This window comes from Ipomoea nil, unplaced genomic scaffold (genome assembly GCF_001879475.1).
Source record: "Ipomoea nil cultivar Tokyo-kokei standard unplaced genomic scaffold, Asagao_1.1 scaffold2845, whole genome shotgun sequence".
NCBI lineage: Eukaryota > Viridiplantae > Streptophyta > Magnoliopsida > Solanales > Convolvulaceae > Ipomoea > Ipomoea nil.
Genome location: NW_017619273.1, coordinates 3,981,939 through 3,997,784, shown reverse-complemented (window position 1 = coordinate 3,997,784; position 15,846 = coordinate 3,981,939). Strand labels below are relative to the sequence as shown.

Here is a 15,846-nt window from a genome sequence, read left to right as displayed (position 1 = left end):
AGTTTCCAACAATAGCTTTATGTCACTGATAGCTGTTACTGTACTTCATTGAAAACTAATGATTTATATATTTTAATTAATCTAGTGTTGATATTGTGTAGTGATAAGACTATTTTTTATATACACGTGTCCCTTTGTTCTTTTTTTTACTATTAATTGTCCGGTAATCTGATTAAGTGATAGAACTTTTTTTTTTGCTTTTATCACACATTCCTCTTCTAAATAATTGAATGCATGTTAATTTAGACAGTTTGCCAAATTGTTGAGAGATGAAATAACGTGGTTCTACATTGCTTTAATCCTCATACGAATATAGTAATAGCTTGTTGAGAGAGCAAATAGCTTGTTGAGAGACCAAATAGCTTGTTCTACATTGCTTTAACTTTGGCTGCCTTAGATGATCTACTAATTTGAATATTCAGTTTTTATTAATTTAGTTACATTTTTTTGGATGACAACTTGCAGATATGTGAGTGTATGCAACTGTAGAAGTGAAATAATTAACAAAGTATAGACTTAGGGAAAATCAATATTTATAAGTTTTACAAATAGTCATTACAACAAAAAGTAGACTTATTTAATCATTAAAACTGAGAGCACAAAAAATTTTAAAAAATTAAACTTGTAGGTTCATAATGAGTATCCTACACTAATGTTCCTTAATATTACATAATTAGAAAGTGTCAGCTGTATTACATGCTAACATAAACCATTGGATGGTCCTCGAGAATGCTGATTTCAGCTACTTCTTGATTTGTGTGCCATCAGTCTGGTCTTTAGGAATATGCCTGCCAACTGATTGACATTTTCCCACCATGTCTGCAAGCCTTTGAATTCTTTTACCATGATCTCTGCAATCTTTCTATTGTTTTGCCATCAATTCCTGCCAAAAAAAATCGGTAATAGGAATACAACAAATCTAGAGGGTTTCTCATGTTTGGTACTAAACCAACAAAACCATACATTATGCAAAAAAGTTCAGTCCAGCTGATGTTCCCAAAACACAATACTGTCAACAAAAACCATCATTCAAAACAAAATCAAAAAACCAAAAGAGCACATTGTCAGACATTTAATTCATTACAAATCTGTTTCTTTCTCAATCTTCACAACACTGTCCTTGCTTTTCTTCGAACTTTGTGTGCTTGAAAACTCATCAATTAGCGATCTCTTCACGGTTCCATTCTCAATACTGTTATCTTCGTTCAGTCTCTGTGCAACAACTTGGAGAGGGCTTTCAGCTTCATTTGCTGGGTCGATATCCTACACATAGAAATGGTGAACATGTAAATGTAAAATACTTAGTTTATAAAGTAATTCTTATAACATGATTCTGGATCAGCAGTATACCTCTATATCCCATAGGTCCTCATCCGTAAGCTCCAACTCCAACTTTGATGAGAGGTCCCTGTCCCTAACTTGGATTAGCTCTGGTGCGTGCTTCTCAACAATCTTTTCATCAGTGATGATTCTCATAACAGGGAAAGCATTGAGATAGTTTTGGAACTGTTCCTTACGCACAGCAATTCGAAATAACAGATTCAAGTCGATTAGAGTTTCAAGCTCCTTAGGTAGACCCTTTCTTCCCTGCAGATAACTCAATTAGTTAAAAGAGATTCAGTACTTATGAAAGCTATACTATATTAATGTTTTTCATATAGGTGGTCCAAAGAGAATTAAATGAATACTTAGGTAGATGCTTCATTTGGATAATTATATATATGTATTTCATGAGATGACAAAGTTAGTAGTACTAAGCTAATAGTATAGGACATGTTGAAATTATATTAGTACCTTTGTATCGGTATCCTTCAAATCATCTGCACGAATTCCAATTAGATCGAGGCACTCCCTGTCCCATAGAAGAAAAGGCGCATTGCCATCCAAGTCCACAACTCTAACCTTAACTCTGTACCTCAGTGTCCCATCACCCCAATTTCTGTCACATGTACTACACCACAGCCATTTCCCTTTTAGCTTAAGCTTTTTGTTGCAACCCTTGGTTCGACATGAAGCATAGTACCACTCTGGATCATCAATGAACACAATCCTAGCTGCAACCCAGAAATCTCCAAACTGCAGTGAACTTTATACAATTAGAGATGCAACTATAATATAATGTATAATTCTGGAAATCTTTAGCTAACAGTAATTATTAATCATCATTACGTTATATAACTAACAAATATCAGTTCTGATTTTGCAGGTTTGGGTTTATTAGAGAGTATATGCTTGCAAAAAACAAAACACAGAACTGCCACAACAGATGGTGGTCTAAAATTCTTATATTAGATAAGTAACCAATGTTATTAGGCTCTATAAGACTTTATCACATTCCACAATTTGTTTTGCTTTATCTGATCCAAAAACTAACAAATATCACTTCTGATTTTGCAGGTTTGGGTTCATTAGAGAGTATATGCTAGCAAGAAACAAAACACAGAACTGCCACAACAGATGGTGGTCTAAAATTCTGACATTAGATAAGTAAACAATGTTATTAGGCTCTATAAGACTTTATCACATTCCACAACTTGTTTTGCTTTATCTAATCCAAAAACTAACAAATATCACTTTTGATTTTGCAGGTTTGGGTTCATCAGAGAGTATATGCTTGCAAAACCCAAAAAACAGGACTGCCACAACAAATAGTGGTACCAAATTATTAAATTATATAAGTAATCAATGTTAGGCTCTATAAAACTTTATCACATTCCACAATTTGTTTTGCTTTATCTGATCCAAAATATGAAATGCAGGCAAAAGACTACAGATTGTAGTTCCCAGTATACCGAGTAGTTCAGCAATGACATTCAGAAAGGACAGTTTTTCCAAATGTGAAGATGCAAGCATTGATGTAAGTTTAAATTTATGTAAATACTACCTCCTTGTCTCTGTAGATCTCACTGATAGTACGCACTTCCATATCACCAGATAGTGCAACTGAATATGAGCTACATTCCTTAAAACTTGATTGCGATATAATATTGCGCATTGGTGTCTGTTCATGACTCGTCCTGTAAAATATAGGTAATACAGAACATAAAATAAGAATTACAGATAAGAATGGACTATAAATGTAACTGATAGTAGTGAAATAATGTTAATTGACTAACCTCTTCCTGAACTCCTCAAAGGGGAGAGATTCTTGGTTGAAAAGCAGCTGTGTTACATCATAGGAGCTACAAATCTTGACATCACCACCTTTTAGAAAATAGTATTAATACACATTACGCTATAAAGATGTTTTAAGAAGACTTTTTAAGATGTAATTGATAATATAAGATAGTTACAGAAGTAAGTACTTACTTTTTAAACACACCCTTGCCCTACAGAACTGTACCAAGACCAACAATGGTTCTTGTGAAGTAGAATTGTAGAATGCCTCAATCTTGCTTACGTGTTCATCCCACAAAGTACACATTAGTTGTATTCCACTACAAATTTATTGATAATATATTAGAAAAACAGCATTAATAACAAATGATAGAAAGGGAGTGATTTTCAGTATTACTCGGGGTCTTCAAGAGTGAAGTCAATCAGCCTGGAGTTCTTCCCATTAATTAATTTTTCCTCTGGGCAGTGTATTTCAATAACTCGACCAATAACATCTACAAAACAATGGATTAGATGATATAATAATAGTAAAATTATTAATTATTTGGAAAGGATAGAATGAATGAGATAACAGATTACCAAATAGGTGTTTCTCATCAAGGCCTTCAATAGACTTGATCTCTTTAAAGGTCTTCAGCCGATACATTTTCATAGGAAACTTCACATGCTTTAAATCCTTAACCATAGTCTGATAGTTAAATTTTATCATGTACTTCTGTGGGCTGGTTTTGTATGAGTAAAAGTTTGTGATCACACAAAAATTTTTTATAGCATACACTGAACCTTCTGAAAAACAGTCAAGATACTTTTCAACATACTCCTTGGGTACATGAGCATGCAAGAAGGAACCCTGTGTGTTTGTAAATAACAAAAATAGGACTGTAAATATATATCTAATCTAGGTGTATAGATAACATAGATTAACATATGCATCACTGTAAATGTAAAAAGACTGTATGTAAGGCTATTTAAAAAACTATTATAGATAATCTGGACTGCTTATCTCTATCTAATGTTAAATGTTCCTTACCTCTTCATCATGGAAAACAATTTCTTTTGATCTAATCTTCGATGGATCATTCCTCTCATGAATCTGATATGCTCGGACCACCCTTAGCCTAAGAGCCTGCCTGGTATTCATTGGAGATATTTGGCTCGCAAGTACAAACATTTTGTAGAAGGGAAGAAGAATCAGAGAGTATCTCTATCTATGGAAATTTCGAATGTATTGAGTTGAGTAGCTTTGTATATGGAGTATGTGATGTATATATAAGGTCTGATGACCTTTCGTTATATTTCCTTCGAAATAAACAGCTAGTAAATACCTAGAGAATATGCATGGGTTCGTGGGCTCAATCTCCCATATATCCCATAATAAATTCCTAGAGATTATGTATGGATTAAATACATTCTCCAATCCAATTGGATGGGAGAGTGATCAGCCGTAAATGTATTTAAAAAAATAGGTTTTATATAAACTGTAGTTATTATACTCAATAGGGGACCTTTGGTTTTTCGAAACTTTAACAATAAATTATCCGCCTTTGTCAAAACGTTGCCGTTTCATTTGGGCGGGATTTTTTTGATCCCTTTGTTTTGCTTTAATATAGATAGAGATATGTGATAATAAGGACTAACCTCCAACCATAGTTGTTTGCTTGTTTTGCCTTGTGTTGTTGTATAATGTCTTAGTTGAATTTCTGCAGTGATTTGGGCAGAGTGACTCCCACTTGTCTCAAGTATAATAGGATGGTGTATATTTTGTCAGTATATTGACCGTACTTGAGTAGTGGGAGGATCTCACTTATATAGCCTATCTAACCATCAATATAGGCTTTGTAACAGTTGTAACGGTAACCGTTACAACTGTTACCATTAGCACTCTTTAATGGCTATTAAGGCCATAACCAATCTTGCACCAATCATGGCAAGATGTTACATGAGACATACTTAAATTTGCTCTTTACCAATTCATTATTCATATGTTTCATAGATTGGAAAGATAGAGCCATAGAGGCAAGATAAACTTTCGTTGGTTTATTGTTTTAATTAATTAGTTAACTTAATCATCTAGACGACGTTTAAAAAATTTCTTTTAGTATAATAAGTTATTTTAAATATTTAGCTTTTATATTCATACTATTTTGAATGTACCAAATGTATTTGGTAGGGAATATCCCGACCGACATAAGCTCCACCACGACCGAGTAGCCTGTCTCTCTCTTATGATCTTTGCAGGTGGCAGGTCGGGCTTTTTCCATGAAGACCCCGGTCGGGAATGGCCGGGAGGTGCCCGAGCGATGGTGTCAACCCCGAGCGGTAGTCCTTCGGCGAGAGAGCTGACTAAAGACACGTGGCGGCTCTTTACATCGACAGGCAGGGCATCCAGGAGGATGGCACGTGGTGGCTACGTGGAAGACATGCCGAGCAGCGGGGATCTTGTCTCCGGCACAGCGGCTATAAATGCCCACAGTAGCTACAGTGTAGGGGACTTTTGGACGATCGATAGGTTGTTATTAGAGACTCCCGACCGCAGTCAGTCGGTACTCAGAGCAACCAAGTAGATTGTACTTAGGAACTCTACCTTGATCAATAAAGACTTACTTGCTTTACTTGGTCTTGTGTTATTTATATTGCTTACGTAGAATTAGCAGTATCATTTTGGCGCCGTCTGTGGGGACCCGTGCAACAAGCCAACGTCTGGACGAGCACCCGGTCTCTTCACCAATCATGTATCCGTGGGCACGCAACAACTTTGCTGACGACCAGGCGGATGCGGCGAGCTCATCCGACCACCATGCTACCCAACAGCAAGGTCAAACGGTCGACCTCAACCTCAACCTCTCGCCACCGCATCCACCGAATGCATACCCGGCTGCCCAATAGCCGGTGCAGTACATCCAACCGGGGTACCAGCAGCCCGGTCAGCAATATCAGCAACCGATGCCTCAGATGGTCTATCCCGGTCAGTATCCATACCCGGTCCCACCCCAACCATACGGGTATTGGCCAGGCCAACCGGTATATTACACATCACCGGTCGGTTACGCGCCGTACACACCTGCGTACACGGCTCCAGCCGCCGCCCCTCCAGTATACCCGGCCGCTCAGGTAGAGCCGCAGCATCAGCCCACTTCCCGGGCTCGACGCTCGGCTCGTTCGCGGTTGGGGTCGGGGGGTGCTGTTGCGATGGAGGCGTCGCAGGCCCAGCAAGAAGGGGAAGCTCCTGCCCGAGCGGAGGATCCTGAGGAAGTTGCCCGAGCGGTAGCTTTTGACCGTCTTCGACCGGAAATGCGGCAGAGACTGGGACCCCAAGATCCAGATCGCCGGTTAGAAGACGCGCAGATGCAGGAAGCCAGCCAGGAGGCTTCGTCTGGGCACAGCGGGTCGAGATCTCACCGACGGCGACGCGCTCGGGATACAGCCCAAGCCGCCCAGAACGCCGAGCTCAACGAAACCCGAGGATTGCTTTACAACCTCCAGGCGGAAGTTGCGCAGCTCAGGAGTGCATATCCTACAGCACCCCCGACCGACCGATCGACCCTCCACCAGACGCCTTTCACAGCAGCGGTAATGGCTCAGCCTTACCCGCTCGACTTAAAGGTCTCGGGAGAGAAGAGTTACGACGGTCGGACAGACCCGGAGGCTCACGTGAATGATTTTTTCAGCAATATGATGCTGAAGGGCGCTTCAGACGCCGTGATGTGCAGGGCCTTCTACTCAACGCTTAACGGTCGGGCGGCAGAATGGTTCCGAACCCTGCAGCCGGGGTCAATCGACAAATTTGAGACCCTGGCGATCAAGTTTGTACGGAAGTTCATTACTTCCAAAGTGGTGAGGAAGTCCTATATGTACCTCGAAAAGGCCAGGCAGCTCGAAGGGGAAAGCTTGACCGACTTCCTCATCAAGTGGAAAGCAGCGGTCGGAGAGGTCGAGCCCATGGATGATGCGACCGCCACTCACATGCTTCACATTTCCCTCCGGGCGGGGTATCTGTATCAGGATTTTATCCTTCACCCCCCGACCACATATGAGGAGGCCCTCCGAAGGGTCACTGATTATGCTAACGCCGGCGAGGCGAACGCCGTCAAGCGCTTGCAGGAGGTCGGCTCCTCGTCCCGTAAACCGGCCGGCCGGGCGGAACACCGATCGGGAGATGACAATCCCCGACCCCGCACCAGGCACGGCGAGTTTACGGCCTTAAACCGATACGCCGCGGAGGCCATGCAGTACGCCCAGTCCTGCAATCTCATCAAACTCCCCCATCCCGATCGAGACGGCCCTGATAAGAGTAAGCATTGTGCTTACCATCGATGCGCCGGGCATGACACCGAGGAGTGTACCCACTTGCGCCAATTGCTGGAAGATTTGCTCAATTTGGGAAAATTGGACAAGTGCGTAGGGAAGAGAGAGGATAGCAAGAGAAATACCGATCGGAGGGATCACAGGCGATCTCACCACCGCTCTGATCGGTCGGGTCAGGACCGAAGAGACGATCGAAGGGACGATCGTCACGATGACCGACGGGACCTTGACCCCCCATCTGGCAGCCGACCATCCGGCAAGCCCACCATCCATGTCATATTTGGCGGGCTAGAAGATGCATCTCGATCGAGGACGAACTGCCCGGTCGCGATCGTAGATTCTCGGGAGACCGGGAAAAGACAGAGGATGGAGCCCATAACCTTCACCCTTGAGGACCAACCTAGCAGCAGCGACCACGGCATGGAGGCGCTGGTGGTCACGATCGATGTCAAGGGGACGGATGTCCAAAGGGTTATGGTGGACACGGGCAGTAGTGTGAACGTCCTTTACTTGGACGTCTTCGAGAAGCTGGGCCTTGACAGGAAGGAGCTGACTCCGGTCGGTGTACCACTATCGGGATTTACCGGGGCCTTAATCTACCCTGAGGGAAAGATAACGCTCCCCGTAGAGATCGGCACGCCTCCAAAGTCGATCAAGACGGAGCTGGAGTTTGTTGTGGTCAACCTCCATTGTGTCCACAACATAATCTTGGGCCGACCCGCCATTATGAAGATCGGTGGGATAATTTCTATGCCCCACCTGTGCATGAAATTCCCCACCCCCAATGGGGTCGGTGTGGTCCGTGGCGATGTCCAGTCCGCCCGGAAGTGCTACACCCGAGCGGTCAACAGACGCGATTCCGGTCCGTCTTCCCGGGTGAACACTATAGCCAAAGAGGAGGCTAAAGAACGGAAAGAGCAACCCGAACCTTCCGAAGAGATAGAAGAAGTTCCCCTATCCGAGGACCGCCCGGATAGGAAGATTAAAATTGGCCGGGCCCTCACCCCTGGGCTCCGAGCAGAGGTTCTGGGCATACTCCGGGAGTATGCTGATATTTTTGCATGGGGACCCGAGGACATGCCCGGGATCGATCGATCGGTCATTTTCCATAAGCTAGCCGTCGATCCCGCAGCCAAGCCGGTCGTGCAGAGGACACGACACTTATCTTCCGATCGCCGCGAGTTTGTCAGAGAAGAGGTCAAGAAAATGGCGGCGATCGAGCACATCCGTCCGGTCATTTACCCCGAGTGGGTGGCCAATATCGTTCTTGTTCCAAAGCCCCCAGCTTGGAGGATGTGCATAGATTTCACGGACCTCAACAAGGCCTGTCCGCTCGACCCGTATCCACTACCGAGCATTCACCAGATGGTCGACGAGACGGCCGGGGCCGAGTTGATGAGCTTCATGGATGCCTTCAAGGGGTATCATCAGATCATGATGCACCATGAAGACGAGAGCAAAACAGCCTTCGTGACCCCGGACGGGTTGTATTGCTATCGAGTGATGCCGTTCGGCCTCCGAAATGCAGGAGCGACCTACCAGAGGATGGTCAATATGCTCTTCGCCGATCTATTGGGCCGGACGATGGAGGCTTATATTGATGATATGCTGGTCAAGAGTCGGGACCGATCCGACCACACTCGAGACCTCCGGGAGTGCTTCCAGATCATGAGGAAGTACCAGTTGCGGCTGAACCCGACCAAGTGCACATTCGCGGTTCAGACCGGCAAGTTCCTTGGCTACATGATGACCAAGAGAGGAATTGAGCCCAACCCGGCCAAAGTAAAAGCGATTCTGGACATGCAACCACCCTCCACCGTTCGGGAGGTCCAGCAATTGACCGGTCGGTTGGCAGCCCTCAGCCGGTTCCTCTCCAAGTTAGCCGAGCGCGCTTTACCTTTCTTCAAGGTATTGCGAAAAGTTAATGGGTTCGTCTGGGACGAAGAGTGCCGAGCAGCTTTTGATGAGTTGAAGGAGTACCTCATGTCACCTATTGTGCTCTCAAAGCCCGAGCTCGGAGAAGAGCTAGACGTGTACCTCGCCGTCTCCGATCGTGCAGTAAGCGCAGTATTGTGCCGAACCGATCCGGAAGGGGTCCAGCGACCGGTGTACTATGTAAGCCACGCGCTACATGGTCCCGAGCTCCGGTACTCCCGGCTAGAGAAGGTCGTCTATGCCTTGTATATAGCCGCGAAGAAGTTAGCTCCCTATTTCCAAGGTCGAGCGATCCGCGTTTTGACCGATCAGCCGATCGGACCAGTCCTCCGAACCGCTTCATCATCGGGCCGCCTAGTTAAGTGGGCGTTAATGCTGACCCAGTACGCGATCGAATACCGACCGAGACCAGCAATCAAAGGTCAGGCTCTGGCAGATTTCTTGGTCGAGTGCACCGCCCGGGATACCCGACCCCCCGAGGTTGAGGATCCCGAGGCCGAGTGGTGGTCGCTAGCTACTGACGGGTCAAGTAGCAAAAAAGGAGCAGGAGGAGGAGTGGTAGTCACGAGCCCAGAAGGATTCAAAGTCTATTTTGCTCTCATGTACCAGTTCCACCCGACCAACAACGAAGCCGAGTACGAAGCATTCGTGAATGGCTTGCAATGCGCTCGGGACTTGGGGGCTGAATACATCCGAGCCCAAACAGATTCTGCGCTCGTGGTCGGGCAAGTCCTCGGAGATTTTGAGATTAACGGAGAACGTCTACAACTATACCGAGACCTCGCCATGGAGAAGCTTGCACAGTTCCGGGGGTACACCGTCCGACATATACCCCGATTGGATAACGCCGATGCGGATATCTTGTCCAAATTGGCCCAAGATGCCCCGGAACACATGTCGAAGATAGCTCGGATCTTGGTGATCCCCAAACACAGTATCCATCGCCTGCCGGTCAATCCGATCCAACCGGTGGAAGATAGTTGGATCACCGATCTGAAGGAATACCTCGAGCACGGTCGACTCCCAGACGACCCGCAACGTGCTCGAAAAGCCAAGCTGAGAGCCCCGAGGTTCCAAGTCGTGAGCGGTCGTCTCTATCGGCGATCGTATGGAGGCCCCCTTATGCGTTGCTTGACCGCATTCGAGGCCGACTTAGTTATGAAGGAGCTGCACTCGGGAATCTGCTCCTCACATCAGGGAGGTCAATCCCTGGCCCGTCGTATCATGCTGATCGGGTACTATTGGCCGTCCCTCCAGCTAGACTGTGAAAAGTTAGCTCGGGAATGTGAGACGTGCCAGCTGTACGCCCGGATGCCTGGGCGACCGGCAACCTTCTACCAGCCAGTCACGACCGCAGTTCCTTTCGCTAGGTGGGGGGTAGATATCTTGGGCCCCTTTCCTCAGCTGTCCGGTCGGAGAAGGTTCGTGATCGTCGCCGTTGATTACTTCTCCAAGTGGATAGAAGCCGAGCCCCTAGCCACGATCACATCTCAGCAGTGTGCTCGGTTCCTTTGGCGCAATGTCGTTTCCCGTTTTGGCGTGCCCGTACATCTCATCAGCGATAACGGTCGCCAATTCGTAAGCCAGTACTTTCAGAATTTCTTGGCCACGATCGGGACGACTCACGTCCGGTCGTCGGTGGCTTACCCGCAGGGGAACGGTCAAGTGGAAAACGCTAACCGGACGATTTTGGAAGGTCTGAAAAGGAAGTTATACTCGGCCGGTCGTAGTTGGGCCGATGAGTTGCCATATGTCTTATGGACTTATCGAACGACCCCGAGGGAAGCTACTTTAGAGACCCCTTTCGCCCTGGTTTACGGAGCTGAAGCCCGCCTCCCGATCGAGGCTTGGGTCCCGACCGATCGAGAGAGAACCTACAACGCGGAGGACAATGAACACGCCATGGCTGTGGATCTCGATGCGGTCGAAGAAAAAAGAGAGCTAGCCGCTCGGCGGATGGCCGAGTACCAGAAGCGCGTCAAGAGCTCGAAGGACGTTCGGGTCAACCCTCGTTATTTTCAAGTCGGAGATTATGTCTTACGACGAAGGGAGGCCAGTCAACCTTTAGAAGGGGGAAAGCTAGCTCAGAACTGGGAAGGGCCGTACATCATCAACGCTGTCATCCGGCCGGGAACATACCGACTAGAGACAACGACGGGTCGGCTAATAGAGGGGACTTGGAATTCCGAGCACCTCGTTCTTTTTAGGCATTAGCCTATTTTTTGTATTTTTAGACGAAGTGGGGGCTGGACCTGCGAGTTAGTCCCGGTCGTCATTTCTATGTAAATTTTATGGTTGTAAAATTAGTTCAACCGCCTGCGAGCGGGAAAATTTAATGTATATACGATCAGTGATTGCTCGACCGTTTGTATGCGGCGGCACGATCGGTTATTTTCTTTCACCCTCGTCATGAGCAGATCAGTTCAACATTCAATCGATCGGACGAAGTCTGTCGACCGGTCAAAACGCGCTCCACATAGGCGGACGCTCAAGTCACGCCACCGATCGGGGAAGCCAGGAGCTCTCGGCATTATTCCCCGATCCGTCCAACTTCTTTCCACGACTGCACCCACTCGTGCCTCGAGCGCACAATCGTGTGGGGGCTGAGATGAAGGAAGTGTTTGCAGGCCCGTCGCTCGGTTACACCCTGACCGAAGAGGCTTGCGTATTTTTCAAAATTTCGTCAAGGCCTAAGAACCGGGTAATCCCGCTCAGGTTGGCCAATTTGACGGCGAGTACTTACGGGCCCGTCGCTCGGTTATACTCCGACCGTAGGGGCTTATGCATCTTCACCATTCTCGGCAAAGGCCTCGAGATCGGGTAAACCCGGTCGTATGGCCAAGTTGACGTCGAAATCTCAAAGCTCCGATCGGGCCGTTGGGCCATAGGATCGGGTCTCGAACAAGTCGAGCTATGCAAGACCGGGCCATAAGGCCGCAAGGTCGAGCATTAAGGATCGACATTTCTATGTTATTTAAAAGGAAAAGTACGAAAGGGAAGACGAGCGGTGTAAGGAAAAGTACGAAAGGAAAAGTAACTTTTCATTCATAAAAAAGATGCCCGGTACAACTCGGGACCGGGCTCCCAACTAAGGTCTCTTGACCGGGCTCCCGAAAAGCCTAAATCTACTTCTTCGCCTCTTGAGCACTGGCGGTCGCCTCTTTCCCGCTCGAGGCAGCCGCCGACGAAGCCCCAGGCTCGGTTGCCTTGGCTTTCGGGGTCGGGGTAAAGGGTGAGGGACCGGGATCTGCCACGTCCGGGGGTAAGGCTGACAAGACCAGTTGGAGATCATCGGCGTCGAGGGCCTCCTCCAACCGCTTGCGGGTGCGTTCAAGCATTTTCTGCTTCCCGGCCGTAAAGGCCCATTTCCCGAACGAGACGATCAACTCGTTCCCGACCTCGTCTCCTCGGGCTGCTGTTAGGAAGGCCGTGCCCAGCTCCTTGTCCTTGAAGGCTGCCCGCACCAGCTCGCTCGGGTTCTCGAGCTGGGCCTTTAGCTCCTTGGCCTCTCCTACCGCCCGGCTGGCGACCTTCTCGGCGAGAACCCGGTCCTCGTCGCTCTTCTTCAAAGCCTTCTGGGTTTTCTCCAGTTCGGCTTGGAGCTCCTTGATCTCCTTCAAGCGACGGGCGGCCGTCTTCTTGTGGTGATCAGCTTCCTCGGCCAGTATAGCCCGACCTTGCAGGAGCTGAGCGGCCCGGGAAATCTGCGAAGATAAAAGACACTCGGGGTTAGCCCGATCAGCAACACTTCAACAAAAAAGCTGTTGGTTAAGAAGAGCTTACCGCGGCCAGGTCGTGGCCGATCCGTTCAGCCACTTGGGTCGGGGTCATCGTCCCCAGATCCTCCTTGACCGGCGCGGCGTTGCCGATCCGGGCCAGTATGGACGAGGAGTCCCTTTCTCGCCCGACCGAAGGGCTCGGGCTGTGCTGATCACGGCGGCGCTTCATGCCGCCTACCTCGGTCACTCCCCGCTCGGGGACCTTCTCCTTTCCCCGGGCGACCTCCACCCGAGTGATCAGAACGTCGGAGGGCTCGACGATGAAGCCCTCGCCCGTCGTCACGGTCGAGGCGCTCACTGGTCGGCCGGAGGGGATCTCCTTCTCCCCGGATGGCTTGGTCTTCGCCTTCTTCTTGCCGCCAAGAGAGATCTTGGCGGGCGGGGGAATGGGGGGCATCCTCATCACCGAACTCGGCCATTGCTACAAACAAACAAAGAAGAAAACCCAAGTTAGTGCGAGCGTAATATAGAGTTCAGGTCGGGATAAACGGCTCGGGTTAAACCTTTCTTCCTTCGCCTCGAGGGCTTGGCGACCGTTACGCCCATCGGCACGGGCAGGTACTTCTCCCTTAGCTCGTAGGTCGGGGGCGGGAGCTGGGCTGCTTCCAGACTGTCAGCCGTCCGGAAGATGGTGTACTCATGAATCTCGCTCGAGATCCGAGCAACCGTTTCCTTGAGCGCCTGAGTCTCGTCTGGCACCACTTGTTTCCGAAAATGTGTGCTCCAGACGCGATCGACCGGGAAGATCCAGGGCTCGTACTTAAGGGAGAAAATCCTGTTTTTCCACCCCTTATTGTTCCCGGGCAGGCCTTTGATGGAGCACATATCTGCTCGGGACTGCAGCATCAGGAACCCACCCCCGTAGCGGCCCGGGAGAACCTTGATCTGGTAGATGAAGTTGAACAACTCCATCGTGCACTCGGCCTCGTGCCGAGCACATATCTGCGGGAAGCAGGCGAGGATCCGATGTGCGTTCGGGCAGATCTGGGCCGGGGCGACCCGGTAGTAGGCCAAGAAGGCGTTCAGGAGGGGGGTGAAGGGAATGGCGATCGGGGCCATCAGGGAGTCGTAGTGCATCCCGATCCACTTGCCCCGATGCCTGTCAATCACGTTTCCCAGCTGCCGGCTCGTGTCGAATTCTACCCGACCCCGGAGTATTTCAGCAATCCGAGCCGCTTCGCCTTTGGTCAGCAGGCTCGTTTCTTGCTCGACACTCTCGCTGTTCAAGAATTCGAGCTCGACGGCTGGTGTGGCCGGCCCGGCCGGGTCTTCTTCGGTCTGCTCGGGAGTGTTTTCTCGATCACCTCCTCGAGGAGCAGCTTCCGGGTGGTCCCCAACCACCCGGATAGGCGTTTCCCTAACGCCCTTGGTTGGAGAACCCCGCCCGCTTGACGTGGCTCTCTCTTCCTCTTCCTCGCGGGAGCTCCCCGATCCGCTGGAGCTAGAGCTCGATGTCCCGGAGGAGCTTGATGCGCTGTTATGCTCGACGGATCGATCGGGGGCTGGCGTTGCTCGGGGGCTGGCTTCGGGAGTGTAGGACATAATGTCCACTTCCTCGTCGCTGATACGCTCGACCTCCTCATCGTAATCCGCGATCGAGGCGTTTTGGCTGTCCGAGTCCGTCATTTCGATCTACCTAACGGTCGGTCGGGGTTAGTAAAGGACTTGAGTCGTCCGGGACAGTTAGTTGACCTAGCAGTTCTACCTATAGTTGAAAGCGTGAAGTAAAGAGAAGGAGGGAGAGCTTACCGGATGAAGGAACTTTGCGAAGGAAAGCTTGAAGTTTGTTGATCGATCGCCTTGCTGAGATGCTCTGCTCGGGATTCTTAGAGGATACCGACTGAAGCAAAAGAGTGAGGAAAGTTCAAATGAGGGCCTCAAGGGCCTATTTATAGGAGGGCATTTAGGCGGGAAATGGGCCAACTTGCCTGACACGACCCGCGCTGAATCCGAGGCGACAGATGGGATCGCCGAGGCCGGCAGAGGCCGACACGTGGCGTACGAGGGAATGACAGCTGGCCGGTCGGTCTAATGCCTGACGGTTGGGCTTCTTCATCCCGTCCCGTTTTTTCCCGACTGATCAAAAAGGCCCGGGCTGGGGGGCTTTTGGTAGGGAATATCCCGACCGACATAAGCTCCACCACGACCGAGTAGCCTGTCTCTCTCTTATGATCTTTGCAGGTGGCAGGTCGGGCTTTTTCCATGAAGACCCCGGTCGGGAATGGCCGGGAGGTGCCCGAGCGATGGTGTCAACCCCGAGCGGTAGTCCTTCGGCGAGAGAGCTGACTAAAGACACGTGGCGGCTCTTTACATCGACAGGCAGGGCACCCAGGAGGATGGCACGTGGTGGCTACGTGGAAGACATGCCGAGCAGCGGGGATCTTGTCTCCGGCACAGCGGCTATAAATGCCCACAGTAGCTACAGTGTAGGGGACTTTTGGACGATCGATAGGTTGTTATTAGAGACTCCCGACCGCAGTCAGTCGGTACTCAGAGCAACCAAGTAGATTGTACTTAGGAACTCTACCTTGATCAATAAAGACTTACTTGCTTTACTTGGTCTTGTGTTATTTATATTGCTTACGTAGAATTAGCAGTATCAGTATTGATGTTGCCCAAATAAAATAATTAGATTATTTGATGTCGCGGATAAAATTCAAACTTTTACCGGAAGAAATCTTTTTAATATAAGAATACAACAAAAACAACA

General features: G+C 48.7%; 1 protein-coding gene across 1 annotated transcript; it reads right to left on the bottom strand.

Moving 5' to 3' along the window:
* Nucleotides 1-1,080: 1,080 nt before the first annotated feature.
* Nucleotides 1,081-4,258, bottom strand: LOC109159857. The gene is made up of 9 exons (XM_019307966.1): nucleotides 4,148-4,258; nucleotides 3,697-3,967; nucleotides 3,515-3,611; nucleotides 3,310-3,437; nucleotides 3,117-3,204; nucleotides 2,885-3,017; nucleotides 1,795-2,076; nucleotides 1,351-1,587; nucleotides 1,081-1,263 (listed from the first exon to the last, which is right to left on the bottom strand). The coding sequence occupies exons 1-9, from the start codon at nucleotides 4,256-4,258 to the stop codon at nucleotides 1,081-1,083; spliced, it is 1,530 nt and encodes a 509-aa protein (XP_019163511.1).
* Between the last annotated feature and the right edge of the window lie 11,588 nt (nucleotides 4,259-15,846).